At 40.4% G+C, this 15,029-nt stretch overlaps 1 protein-coding gene across 1 annotated transcript in view; it reads left to right on the top strand.

The window, feature by feature from the left end:
- Positions 1-15,029, top strand: part of USP37 (ubiquitin specific peptidase 37) — a 126,383-nt gene that overhangs the window by 67,635 nt on the left and 43,719 nt on the right. The window contains exons 9-11 of the mRNA XM_011964598.1: positions 6,240-6,371; positions 6,531-6,654; positions 8,460-8,650. Of these exons, the coding sequence (XP_011819988.1) occupies positions 6,240-6,371; positions 6,531-6,654; positions 8,460-8,650 (447 nt within the window). The remainder of the gene's footprint in view (positions 1-6,239; positions 6,372-6,530; positions 6,655-8,459; positions 8,651-15,029) is intronic.

Below are 15,029 nucleotides of genomic sequence, written 5' to 3'. Positions count from 1 at the left end.
TCTTGCAAAGCAAAACTGAACTCTGTGCTGCATACCAGAAATATACGTAGAACAGTAATTCAAAGAGTATTATAATGAAGGGAAGGAGAGATTATTTAATGAAAACAATTAAGAAATCAGAGGCTGCAGTCCTGATACCCAATAAAGTATAACTTAGGTCAGAAATTTGTATGTTAGGCCAGAAACCTGTATATTTCTCCTTCCAGTTCTGTCAGTTTTTACTTTATGTATTTTATATCTTTGTTTTTGGCACATACACATTTAGGATTATATTAATTACATCTTAATGAATTGACCTCTCTATTGTCATGAAACACCCCTTTTTATCCCTGATAATATTTTTCTGAAGTCTACTGTGTCTTATATGAATAGTGACTCCACATTTTTATGATTAGATCATCCAGTCTAAATTAATAGTTGAAGTACTTAGACCATTAACATTTTTCACAATTATGGATAAGGCTGAATTTAAGTCCACCATCTTGCTAATTGTTTTCTATTTATTCCATCTGTCCTTGGTTACTTGTTTCTCTTTTCTTTCTTTCCTTTGTGTTCATTTTATCTCTATTATTGCCTCCCACCCCACACCATTTATATTATTATCATACATTTTACTTCTTTTTCTTTTTCTTTTTCTTTTTCTTTTTATATGGAGTTTTGCTCTTGTTGCCCGGACTGGAGTGCAATGGCGTGATCTCAGCTCACTGCAGCCTCCGCCTCCCAGATTCAAGCAGTTCTCCTGCCTCAGCCTCCAGAGTAGCTGGGATTATAGGCATGCACTACCATGCCTGGCTGATTTTGTATTTTTAGTAGAGACAGGGTTTCTCCATATTGGTCAAGCTGGTCTCGAACTCCCGACCTCAAGTGATCTGCCCGTCTCGGCCTCCCAGAGTGTTGGGATTACAGGCATGAGCCACCATGCCCAGCCCATTTTACTTCTATGTATGTTACACATCCCACAATACGTAGTTATGTCTTTTTTACAGCCTTACTAATTCATGTACCATGTAGATACCTATTTAAAGTGTATTATTTGGTGTTTTTTTTTTTACTTTAAACAGTCCAGTAGTATTTAAAGAAATTAAAAGATGAGACAGAAATGTGTTTTGTATTTTCCCACATGATTTCCCATTTTAAGTGCTCTTTATTCTTTTGTGCAGATCCGAGTTTCTATCTGGTATCATTTTTCCTTCTGCGTGAAGAATGTCGTTTTAACATTTCTTGCAGTGCGTGTCTCCTGGCAGCAAGTATTCTCAGATTCTGTTTGTCAGAAAAAGGATTTTGCTTTTAATTTTAAAAGATATTTCCATTGGATCTAGAAATCTAGCTTATATAGAACTCTAACTTGATAGTGTGTTTCTTTCAGTATTTTAAAGATATCTTTTCTTTGTCTTCTGTTTTGTATAATTTCTGACTAGAAGCCTATGGTCTTAATCTTGTTTTAGTCTTAACTTTACAATTATGTACTTTGTTTCCCTAGTTCTTGCATATTCAAAATTTTTTCTCTAGCTTGGATACTTGAAAAATAGTTCGGACCCAAAATCCTTGGGTCATGCTTTCTTTCCTTGGGTTTCTTATAATGCTACTTGACTGTTACCTTGCTTTGTATTTGCTTTTCAGAAATAAGATGCCAGTCTAATTCTTCTTCCCTTGTAAGTGATTTAATCTTTTTGCCTGAAGGCACTGAGACAGTTTTTTCTGACTGCTTTTCAAGATTTTCTCTTTGTTGCTAATTTTTAGCAGTTTTATTTTGATGGGCTTCATTTTGATTCATGTTTATCTCACTTGGGATTTGTTGAGCTTCTTGGATCTGTGGGTTTTTATCAGATTTTGAACATTTTTATCGATTTTTTTTAGATTTTTTTTTCTGACTCTTCCCTCCTCTGGATTCTAATTATATTTGATATAAATATAATCGTATTTGATATCGTCCCACAGGTTAGTGGGAATCTGTTCTGTTGCTGTGTCTTCAGGTTCACTGATATTTCCTTCTACAGTGTCTAATATGCTATTAATCCCATCAAGTGAAATTTTCATTTTAAATATTGCAGTTTTCATCTCTAAAAGTTTAATTTGAGTCTTTAAAAAATCTTCCACTTTTCTCATTATGTTTATGATTTCCTTTCCATTCTTGATCATGTAGAGCGTATTTTAAGTAGTCGTTTTAATATCCTTATCTGCAGTAGTTTTGATTGTTTTGAAACTCCGGTTTAAGTTCTTTTTTTTAATTTCTGCGTTTTTTTTTTCTTCTTTCTCAGCTGTGTGATCTGCTTAAGTTCTTTTTGAATATAGAGTATCCTTTACTCTAAGGCTAATTTGCTTCGTTTCCTAAAACGTAGTTCGTTTGGGGTCTCTGTTAACACTGTGAATTCATCTAGGTCTCGCTACTCTGACTGGTGGAAATTCAAACTGGTGGAATTTTAGTCCCTGCATGAGTTCTGGGAGTTGTTTGGCCAATAGCTCCACAGTAAATATTCTTTTCCTTGAAGTTGTTCTTGATTAGTGTCAAGAAGACTGAGTTTCACTCTGCATACACAGGTTGGTATTCAGCCAAATATTCAAGCAGACCGCTATGCAGATTTCTGGAGCTTTTCCTTTGCTCAGTTCCCTCCTCTCAAGTACTCTGTCCCAGAAATCTCAGCAACCTCAGCTTTTCGAACTCGTTTCTCTCAGCTCAACTTGATAAGATTTCTGGGCTCTGTTTGTGTGCTCCCTGAATTGCAGTTCACAAATTGCCTCCAGACAGAAAATCTGGGTAATAGTAGGGCTCACATCATTTATTTTCCTTGTCTTGTGGATCACCGTTTTGTGCTGCCTATTGTCTGGTATCTGCAAATAGCTATTTTCTCTCTTTTGTCCAGTTTTCTCATTGTTTATAGTAGGAAAGTAATTACAGACTCTCATACTTCCTCATAGGCAGAAGCAAAAACAGTAGTTCTCTCAGGTACTCAAAATTGACATCACCCATGGGCAACACAGGAATATCATGTATTCCTGGATGTAATACCCTTAGGATACAGTAACCCCTAGACATGTGGCTCACACCTGTAATCTCAGCACTTTGGGAGGTCAAGGCAGGCAGATTGCTTGAGTCCAGGAGTTCAAAACCAGCCTGGGTAACATGATGAAATTCTGTCTCTACAAAAAAATACCAAATTAGTCTGGCATGATGGTGCACATTTGTGGTCCCAGCTACTCAGGAAGCTGAGGTGGGAGGATCGTCTCAGTCCAGGAAGGTCGAGCCTTCAGGGAGCCAAGATTGTGCCACTGTGCTCTAGCCTGGGCAACAGAATGAGACCCTCTCAAAAAAAAAAAAAAAAAAAAAAAGGATTGGATGTGAGGGCGATCTGGCCGTGACCTCTGTCACCCCATTGTCCACCAGGGTTGATTTGGCTGATCTGACTGGCTCGGTGGGTATCCCCTTCCTCCCTCACCACCCCATGTGCGTCCATCCCAAACCTGCATGCTCAGTCAAAGAGGATGACCACCCCCAATAGAGGAGGACTGGTCTTCAGTCAAGGGTATACAAGTAGCTGCACTCCCCTGCTAGAACCTCCAAACAAGCTCTCAAAAAAAAAAAAGAAAAAAAGGATGACATGGTATCACTGTTTGCTCATGTGCTCTTCCAGTTTGACCTGAATCTCATCATGAGGAAACAGCAAACCCAGTATGAGGGATGTTCTATTAAAAATAAGGCTAGCTCAGGTGAGGTGTCTCACGCCTGTAATCCCAGCACTCTGGGAGGCCGAGGCAGGTGAATCACTTGATGTCAGGAGTTCGAGACCAGCCTGGTCAACATGGGGAAAACCCTCTCTATTAAAAATACAGGCTGGGCATGGTGGCTCATGCCTGTAATCCTAACACTTTGGGAGGCAAAGGTGGGCGGATCACTTGAGGTCAGAAGTTCAAGACAAACCTGGTCAACATGAGGAAACCTCTACCAAAAATACAAAAAAATTAGCCAGACCTGGTGGTACACGCCTGTAATCCCAGCTACTCGGGAGGCTCAGGCAGGAGAATTGCTTGAACCTGGAAGACGGAAGTTGCAGTAAGCCAAGATCACACCACTGCACTCCAGCCTGGGTGACGGAGCAAGACTCCGTCTCAAAAAAAATAAATGAATACAAAAATTAGCCGGGTGTGGTGGCACATGCCTGTCACCCTAATTATTTGGGAGGCTGAGGCATGAGACTTGCTTGAACCCAGGAGTTAGAGGTTACAGTGGACTGAGATCATGCCACTGCACTCCAGCCTGGGCAACAGAGCAAGACTTTGTCTCAAAAAAAAAAAAAAGAAAAGAAAAAAACAGGCTGGGTGCAGTGGCTCATGCCTGTAGTCCCAGCACTTTGGGAGGCCAAGGAAGGAGGATTGCTTGAGCCCTGGAGTTCAATACCAGCCTAGGCAACATAGTGAGATCCGTGTCTACAAAAATTAAAAAATTACCCAGGCATAGTGGTACACACTTGTAGTGGGGAAGCTGAGGTAGGAGGGTTGCTCCAGCCTGGGAGGTTGAGGCTGCAGTAAGCCGTAATCACACCACCGTACCTCAGCCAGGACAACAGAGCAAGACCCTGTCTCAAAAACAAAAATAAAACAACCCAGGGGTAGGGAGAACTATGTTCTTAAAAAATGTCAGTGTCACGTAAGAGAAAGCTGAGGACTTACTCCAGATTAAAGAAAACTAAAGAGACATGAAAACATCATGTGATCCTGGACTGAATCTTGTACCTAAGTGAGGGAAAAAAAGCCATAAAGAACCTTAGATCAATTGACAAAATTGAATTAAGGAACGTATATTAGATAGAATATTGTATCAGTGTTAAATTTACTGATGCTGTACAGTTAAATTAACTGTACTGGTTATTTATAAGAATGGTCTTATGAAATACACACTAAAGTATTTGGAACTAAAGGGGTTTAATAAATGCAACTTACTCTGAAATGGTTTCAGAAAAATATATATAGAGAGAGGGATATTAAGTGATGAAGTGCATGTTACAGAAGTATGACAGTTGGTGAATACGGGTAAAGATTTTTGCATCTTTTCTGGAAGTCTAAATTTATTTCTAAATAAAAAGTGTTTGTTTGTTTGTTTGTTTGTTTTTTAAAAAACATAGTCTCACTGTGTTGCCCAGGCTTCAGTGCAGTGGCGTGATCTCGGCTCAGTGTACCCTTCGCCTCCTGGGTTCAAGCGGTTTTCCTGCCTCAGCCTCCCAAGTAGCTGGGACTACAGGCACGTGCCTCCACACCCAGCTAATTTTTTGTATTTTTAGTAGAGACGGGGTTTCACCGTGTTAGCCAGGATGGTATCCATCTCCTGACCTTGTGATCCACCTGCCTCGGCCTCCCAAAGTTCTGGGATTATAGGCATGAGCCATTGTGCCCAGCATAAAAAGTTTTTAAAATATGTTTGTACTTAGGAAAAAGGTTTGGCAGTACCTAAACACATATATTCTATGACCCAGTAGTTCCTTTTCTGAGCATTCATTTTCAGAGAAATGAATAAGTTACATTTAAGTGAAAAAAATAAATTATAAGTAAGAATGAATAGCACTTTAGGTAAGCCCCCAGTCATGTCATGTTTAGCATTCGTTTTGAAAATGTGTACTTTTCCATTAGATCAAACTAAGTTTTTATTTATTTATTTATTTATTTATTTATTTATTTTGAGACAGAGTCTCACTCTGTTGCTAAGGCTCACTGCAATGGCACGATCTCGGCTCACTGCAACCTCCGCCTCCTGGGGTCAAGCGATTCTCCTGCCTCAGCCTCCAAGTAGCTGCGATTACAGGCGCAAACCACCACGCCTGGCTAATTTTTGTTTTTTTAGTAGAGACGGTGTTCCACTATATTGGCCAGGCTGGTCTCAAACTCCTGACCTCAAGTGATCTGCCTGCCGCAGCCTCCCAAAGCGCTTGGATTACATGCGTGAGCCACCACGCCTGGCCTATTATTATAATGTCATAATGCAGTGGTTCTCAAAGGACAGTCCCCAGACCAGCAGCATCAACATGATCTAGTAACTTGTCAGAAATTGACATTTTTGTGCCTTCTTTTTTTGGACACATTTGTATCCAAACCTACTGCATCAGAAACCTTGGGGTTAGGGTCCAGTAATATGTAGTTTAACAAGCCCTCCAGGTGATTCTGAAACATGTTAAAGTGGAGAACTCCTACTATACTGAACATACTTTAGGAATTCCTGTTGCCTTCTAAAGCACTATTTCTTTAATTTTCAGCTTCTCCAATTTGGGAAATACCTGCTATATGAATGCTATTCTACAATCTCTGTTTTCACTCCAGTCATTTGCAAATGACTTGCTTAAACAAGGTATCCCATGGAAGAAAATTCCACTCAATGCACTTATCAGGTAATCATTATGTACTGTACTTATTGAGTAACCTTTTACTTCATTGATTATAGAATAATGGAATTTTAGACACTTAAAAATTTTCTGTGCCGTTATTAGTAATTATTCTTTAAAATATCATGCCATGTCGTGCTAACTTTGTGTTTTTTGTTTTACCAGACGCTTTGCACACTTGCTTGTTAAAAAAGATATCTGTAATTCAGAGACCAAAAAGGATTTACTCAAGAAGGTTAAAAATGCCATTTCAGCTACAGCAGAGAGATTCTCTGGTTATATGCAGAATGTGAGTATTAATTGTTTTAAAACGTTTCAGAGACCTGACATAGTGGCTCATGTCTGTAATTCCAGCACTTTGGGAGGCCTAGGTGGGCAGGTCACCTGAGGTGACTGAAGTCAGGAGTTTGAGACCAGCCTGGCCAACATGGCGAAACCCTGTCTCTACTAAAAATACAAAAATTAGCCAGTCGTGGTGGCATGCACCTGTAATCCCAGCTACTCGGGAGGCTGAGGCAGGAGAATTACTTGAACCCAGGAGGCAGAGGTTGTTGTGAGCCAAGATTATACCACTGCACTACAGCCTAGGTGGCAGAACAAGACTCTATCTCAAAAAATAAATATTTTTAAAATAAATAAAATAGGCCGGGTGCAGTGGCTCATGCCTGTAATCCTAGCACTTGGGGAGGCCGAGGCAGGTGGATCACGAGGTCAGGAGTTCGAGACCAGCCTGACCAACATGGTGAAACCTTGTCTTTACTAAAGATTAAAAAAAAAAAAATTAGCCGGGCATGATGGCACACGCCTGTAATCCCAGCTACTCAGGAGGCTGAGGCAGGAGAATCTCTTGAACCTGGGAGGCAGAGGTTGCAGTGAGCTGCGATTGCACCATTGCACTCCAACCTGGGCTACAGGGCAAGACTCCGTCTCAAAAAAATAAAAATTAAAATTAAATAAATAACATTTCAGAAATCATGGAACTTGACATGATTTTAGTGTGTTTCTTGATTTTTATTTTAAAACAAGATTTGTGTATGTGTGTTCATTATAGATTGAAAAACCTGAGGAGAGGCTGGGTGTGGTAGCTCATGCCTGTAATCCCAGCACTTTGGGAGGCCGAGGCGGGTGGATCACCTGAGGTCAGGAGTTCCAGACCAGCCTGACTGACGAGGTGAAACCCCATCTCTACTAAAAATACAAAAAAATTAGCTGGACGTGACGTTGCATGTCTATAATCCCAGCTACTTGGGAGGCTGATGCAGGATAATCGGTTGAACCCTGGAGGCAAAGGCTGCAGTGAGCCGAGATTGTGCCATTGTACTCCAGCCTGTGTGACAAGAGCGAAAATCCGTCTCAAAAAAAAAAAAGAAGGAAAGAAAGAAAAACCTAAGGAGTTGTAGTAAGACTAAATATGACTCTTCTATGTATTGTACCATATTTTAATATATAGATTTGATTTACCAGTGCAAGGACCTGGGCTGTGTTAGCTGCAGAAATTACCTTTTTTAACAAAATGAGGAGTTATTCATTCATTCATGCCAATGCAACTCATAAAATTATTAAGAATATATAATCTCTCGTTTGTTTTTATTCACAAAATATGTAGCCCCCCAAATTCTTATAAGAATAAACCTGACGTTGTTCACATACGTCACTGACTTCCAAGGGCTTTCGCTGTATAAATTATGTTAATAAGCTATTATTTTTTGTTTGTTTTGTTTTTTGTTGTTGGTTTTTTTCTCTTCTTTTGAGACGGAATCTTGCTCTGTCACCCAAACTGGAATATAATGATGCGATCTTGGCTCACTGTAACCTCCGCCTCCTAGGTTCAAGCGATTTTTCTGCCTCAGCCTCCCAAGTAGCTGGGATTATAGGGACCGCCACCACACCTGCCTTATTTTTATATTTTTAATAAAGATGGCGTTTCACCATGTTGGCCAGGCTGGTCTCGAACTCCTGACCTCAAGTGATCCACCTGCCTCAGCCTTCCAGAGTGCTGGAATTACAGGTATGAGGCACAACACCCAGCCTCAATGAGGTATTATTGTGACTAGAAATGTTTTTTTCTGATTAAGGATATTGTTGTCTTATTAGGATGCTCATGAATTTTTAAGTCAGTGTTTGGACCAGTTGAAAGAAGATATGGAAAAATTAAATAAAACTTGGAAGACTGAACCTGTTTCTGGAGAAGAAAATTCACCAGATATTTCAGCTACCAGAGTATACACTTGCCCTGTTATTACTAATTTGGAGTTTGAGGTTCAGCACTCCATCATTTGTAAAGCGTAAGTAGTGTCTAAGAAATGATTTTCCCTTTTTACTTCTTTATGGCAAGTGATTAAAACTCTCCTACGACATACCAGATGCCATGAATTCTTTTCTGTTGTTAAGACAGGGTCTCACACAGTCGCCTAGGCTCTGGGGTGCAGTGGCGCAACCCCAGCTCATTGCAGCCTAGATCTCCTGGGATCAAGTGATCCTCTTACCTCAGCCTCCTGAGTAATGAATTTGTATCTCATCTTCCTTTCTATGTCATAGGGAAATATAAACCAACAGATTATATCAAACCTTTTTTTTTTTTGAAGTCTTTATCTTTCTATAGAAATGCTTGGGCTGGGCACAGTGGCTCATGCCTGTAATCCCAGCACTCTGGGAGGATGAGGTGGGCAGATAGTTTGAGCCCAGGAGTTCAAAACCAGCCTGGACAGTATGGGGAAACCCCATCTCTACAAAATATACAAAAATTAGGCAGGCGTGGTGATGCACACCTATAATCCCAGCTACTTGGAAGGCTGAAGTGGGAGGATTGCTTGAACACTGCAAGTTGAGGCTGCAGTGAGCCATGATAATGCCACTGTACTCCAGCTTGGGCAACAAAACAAGACCTTATCTCAAAAAAACAAAACAAAACAAAAATGCTTGGTGGAGTGAGAACTGAGGAAAATTTAAATACTTTATTATATGCTTTAGTATTGACTAAACACTTAATTTTGATCTGTAGTTTTATTTTTTTCATTCCACATCTTTTCCAGTGTAGAATATTGAATTGTTTGGGAATGCTTGTTTTTCTTTGTCACTGAAAAAAAAACACACCTTATTACTTGCTTTTTTGGTTGAACCCCACATTATTTTTACTAGAAATATTTTTTTACAAAATAGATCCGAATTTGAATTATTTTTACCTTTGCAATGTTTTTCAACCATATTTACAGTAATTATCCGCACTTACTTTCTACATGAATTTCCATACTTACCAGGATTTCTATAGCCTGCGCATCACTTTAAAATATTTCACTTTGACTAATCTTCTAGTGATCTATAGTACATCTCTGAATAGATTTTTTTCAGTTACAATGTAATTCTTCACAGTCTCTATATGAGAGAAAATTATTTCTATGACTTTCACACATGACTTAATGCAGAATTACTGACTCACACATAGTCTTTACCCATCAATATAGTAAGTATACTGCCCTGTCATATCCTGTTACTCTGTGCCACTCATAAGAAACCTGACTTTGTGGGAATTTTTTCTTTTTCTTCCTGAAAATCTGTGGTATTTTTGAAATTCACAGTTTCACTAGTTTAATTCTAGTTATTAACACTTTTTGTTACTTTTGCCTTAATATGGTAGAGCCTTTTCATCGGAAGCTTTGGGATTTTCTCCAGCTCTAGAAAACTGTTCTCTAAATACTGCTTCTCTTCCATTCTGGAATTTTCTTCAGAAATATTCAAAATCCATATTGGTTCTCCAATTTTCTGTCCTCCATATCTATTTTTCTCAGGCTGCTCAAAATGATAGTGTTCACTGACACCTTTTCCAGCTGTAACATTCTAGCATTTTTAACCAGAATTTTAATAAAGACAGTTTTGCATCAGTAGTCTGTGATACTGCTTGCTTTCATTCATGACTTTATCAGTCTTTTCCCCCTAGTGGATGAATGGTTTTCTAAAGAAAACATCCAGATCTTGCAAGTATGGTTCAGCTTATAATAGCTAGAGAGTCCAACAGCAGTTAATAATATAATAGCCATTTATCCCTTCCTTCTAATGCACCTTCCAGACAAAATTTGTGCAAGTCAAAGTGAGAGGCAAAGTTTTCAGTTATTATTTCATTGAATTGTGGGAGTACCATTCACATTTTTTTATAACAAAATTTAAGTTGCCTCTGTTGAAAATGACCACAGGCAGTCCACCAGCTCTCTGTCAGGTCTGGAGAGCTGGGCAGTGGGATCATTCAGGCAACACAGAAGAAAGGAGGACATATCAGGCTGGGCGCGGTGGCTCACGCCTGTAATCCCAACACTTTGGGAGGTCGAGATGCGCGGATCATCTGTGGTCAGGAGTTTGAGACCAGCCTGGCCAACATGGCGAAAACCCGTCTTCACTAAAAATACAAAAATTAGCCAGGCGTGGTGGTGCACGCCTGTAGTCCCAGCTACTAGGGAGGCTGAGGCAGGACAATTGCTTTAACCTGGGAGGAGGCAGTTGTAGTAAGCTGAGATTATGCCATTGCACTCTAGCCTGGGTGACAGAGCAAGACTCCATCTCCAAAAAAAAGGAAGGCCATATCAGAGTAGTTGGCTTCTACACTGTGCCAGTGGTGTTAGGCACTCTAATTGTATAGCACCCAGATGTTGGATATGCAGTTGAAGTATGTGAATCAGTGCAATAAGTGGCATGGATTATGGGATATAGGCACACCAGGTGGCTAAACTGGGCAGGATGTGCCAGCTAGGTGGGGTTGGGTTCTGTTGCTTCATTAGTAATTTTATTTAGGACAATTCTCTAACACAAAGTAGTTTCTGGCTGAAGGAAGATTCCACACACATTACACTTTGGATTGTAATTTTGTGTGTTTATCCTTTGCCCCATCTTGCTATAGGTTTGTTTGGCCAGTTTGGCAAATGTACTTTTTAAAAAAACTATTGCAGTTTAAATTGACTGCTTTTTAATTAATGTAAGGAAATTCCATGCATTAATAATATATTCTTGAATATGGGGGGAAAAAATTTTTTTTTTTGAAGACAGAGTCTTGCTTTGTCACCCAGGCTGGAGTGCAATGGCGCAGTCATAGCTTACTGTAGCCTCCTAATTCCTGAACTTAAGCAGTCCTTCCCACCTCAGCATCTTGAGTAGCTACGACTATGGGCACATGCCACCATGCCCAGCTAATTTTTAAATTTTTTCTAGAGATGGGCTCTCACTGTGTTGCCCAGGCTGATCTTGAACTGGCCTCTAGCAACCCTCCCACCTTGGCCTCCCAGATTGCTGGAGTTTATAGGCGTAAGCCACTGTGCCCAGCTTTGTATTTCTTTTTCTCAAACCTGACATCTCGTATGTCTGCAAGCCCTTTCAGCTGTACCTTGGAAATACATCCAGAATGTGACCTCTTTTTACCACTTTCATTGCCACTACCCTACACCAAGCCATTATCACCTCTTGTTTGAATTGTTGCAGCATCTTTTAAATTATTTACCATGTTTCTGCAGTCTGTTTTAAACACATAAGCCAAAGCAATCCATTTAAAATGGAAGTTAGTTCATGTCAGCCTTCTGCTCATACAATTAAAAAACCTATGACTTGTATAACCTCATGTAATCTGCCTCTCAGCACCCCTACCCCCATCTCTGTTAACTCTCTGACTTCATCTTCTGTCACACTTTTCCCTTGCTCTTTCTATTTTAACGAAATGAGCTTCCTTGCTTTTGCTCAAAAATACCAGGATCGTAGTGCCTTAGAGTCTTTATACTTACCGTTTCCTCTATTTTGAATTCTCTTTCCCAAAATTCTTATTTTTGTTTTTATTTAACTGCTGATTTATTTCTGCGACAGAGTCTTGCTTTGTCACCCAGGCTGGAGTGCAGTGGCTCAATCACAGCTCACTGCACCCTCAACTTCCCTGGCTCAAGCAATCCTCCCGCCGCAGCCTCCCAGGTAGCTGGGACTACAGGTGCGCACCACCATGCCTGGCTAATTTTTTTTATTTTTTGTAGAGAGCGGGTTTTCCAGTGTTGCCCAGGCTGGTCTGAAACTTGTGGGCTCAAGCCAACTTCCCACCTCAGCCTCCCAAAATGCCGGGATTGCAGGCACTAGCCCCCACACCTGGCCCCATATTCTTATTTAGGTAGTGCCCTCGCTTTTCCAGATCTTTACATAAAGGCCATTTGCTCAGTGGTGTATTTTCTTGCCACCCTATCAGATACTGTGCTCTGATCTTTCATTTTCCTCTTCCCTACTATGTATTTCCTCCTTACATGTATCACTATCTAACATACTGTATGTTTTACTAGTGTCAATTTCATTGTCTCTCTCTCCTAGTATAATGATGGCTTCATGAGAGGAGGTATTTTTGCCTTGGTTTATTCACTGCTATCACCCCAGTGCCTAGAACATTTTCTGGCATATAGGAGGCTCTATTAGGTTTTCAGTGCTGTGTAAGAAAGTGCTTCAAACGTATTGGCTTAAAACAACACCCATTTATTCATCCCAGCTCTGTAGGTTAGAAAACTAAGCACAGTATGGCTGAGTTCTCAGCTCAGAGTATCATAAGACTGAAATGAAGGTATTACTGCCTGTGCTCTCATCTGGAGCCCAGGTTCCTCTTCTGTCTCATTAAGGTCATGGGTAAAATTCAGATCCTATGGTTGTAGGACTGAGAATCCTCATTTTCTTGCTAGCTGTCCGCTGGAAACACTCATTTCCTAAAGGCTGGCTACAGATCCTTGCCACATGGCCCCCTCATAGGCACTTCACAATAGTGCTGTTTGCTTTTTTCCAGGCTAGCAGACAGTATACATCTTTCTGACCTCAGACTTCTCTTTCTGTCCTCTAGACCCATATTTAAAGGGCTCATATGGGCCGAGCATAGTGGCTCATGCCTGTAATCCCAGCACTTTAAGAGGCTGAGGCAAGAGGATCACTTGAATCTAGGTGTTCGAGACCAGTCCTGACAACATAGTGATACCCTCTTCTCTACAAAAAGTTTAGAAATTAGCCAGACATGGTGGTGCACACCTGTAGTCCCAGCTGTTTGGGAGGCTAAGGTGGGAGGATTGCTTGAGCCTGGGAGGTTGAGGCTGCAGTGAGCTGTGGTCATGCCATTGCTCTCCAGCCTGGACAACAGAGCAAGAGCCTGTTTCAAAAACAAACAAAAGGGCTCATGTGATTGGATCTGACCCATTCAGATAATCTCCTTTTTGAGTCATTCAAAGTTAAGATTAGGAACCTTAATGATGTCTGCAAAATTCCTTTGGGCCAGGTAAAATAACATCATCATAGGTATGTTAGCTCATAATTATCACAGGTTGGTTCTACCCACACCCAAAGGGGACAGAAATATACAAAGTCAAGGGTCACCTTAGAATTCTGCCTGTTAGAGAGGCACTCAGTAAATGTTTGTTGAATGAAAGACAAATATACTCTTAATGTTTTTCAGTCTTTAGCTGTAACAGTAGGGAATTAGGGTAGAAATATGAATATTACCTAAAGTATTGATAAGACAAAATGAAAAACAGTCAGCTACAACTATTTAAAAGAAATTGCTTCTAGGTAAATTGAGTATGGTGTTTTAATCTCTGAGCTCACGTTTTTAAATTCTATAAAAAATGTATTTGATGACTAAATCATTCTGCTGCCTAGTAGAAGTATCCACATATGCACATAAAGAACATGTAGAATAGTTATTTATTTATTTATTTATTTAGAGATGGCGTCTCACTCTGTTGCCCAGGCTGGAGTGCAGTGGCAGGATCTCAGCTCACTTCAAGCTCCACCTCCCGGGTTCATGCTATTATCCTACCTCAGCCTCCCGACTACAGGTGCCCGCCACCACACCCGGCTAATTTTTTGTATTTTTAGTAGAGATGGGGTTTCACCATGTTAGCCAGGATGGTCTTGATCTGCTAACCTTGTGATCTGCCCACCTCGACCTCCCAAAGTGCTGGGATTACAGGCATGATCTACTGTGCCTGGCCAAGAACATGTAGAATTTTTCAAGCATTACTTACATAGCCAACAACTGGAAATAACTAAATGCTCATCAATATTAACATGGATAATTGTAGAATATTCATACAGATTAAAGCTATGCAACAACAAAAATGCAGTAGAGTCATGCTCAGCAAGCGTAGTTAAATATTACAATCATGCCGAACAAAAGAGAGGCCAACTAAAAATGTATTGCATAATCCCGTCATAAAAGGTTCAAAAACAGGCAAAACATCTATAGTGTTGGAAGACAGAATAGTTGTCTTTTGGGACCAGGTGCAGTGACTCACACCTGTAATCTCAGCACTTTGGGAGGACGAGGCGGGTGGATCACGAGGTTGGGAGTTTCGAGACTGGCCTGGCTAACATGGTGAAACCCCTTCTCTACTAAAATACTAAAAATTAGCCAGGCATGGTGGTGTGCGCCCATAATCCCAGATACTTAGGAGGCTGAAGTAGAAATATCACTTGAAACCGGGAGGCAGAGGTTGCAGTGAGCCGAGATTGCGCCATTGCACTCCAGCTTGGACAACAAAAGTGAAACTCTGCCTCAAAAAAAAAAAAGTTATCTTTTGGGAGAAGGAAGGAGGATAGTGATTGGAAAAGGGTATGTGCAAGGGGGCTTCTAGGGAGTTGACGGTGGTGTTCTGTTTCTTTTTTTTTTTTTCTGAGACG

Source organism: Mandrillus leucophaeus, unplaced genomic scaffold (genome assembly GCF_000951045.1).
Source record: "Mandrillus leucophaeus isolate KB7577 unplaced genomic scaffold, Mleu.le_1.0 Scaffold70, whole genome shotgun sequence".
Lineage (NCBI taxonomy): Eukaryota > Metazoa > Chordata > Mammalia > Primates > Cercopithecidae > Mandrillus > Mandrillus leucophaeus.
The sequence above is the reverse complement of the archived record's forward strand: the minus strand, read 5'-3'. Positions and strand labels throughout refer to the sequence as shown.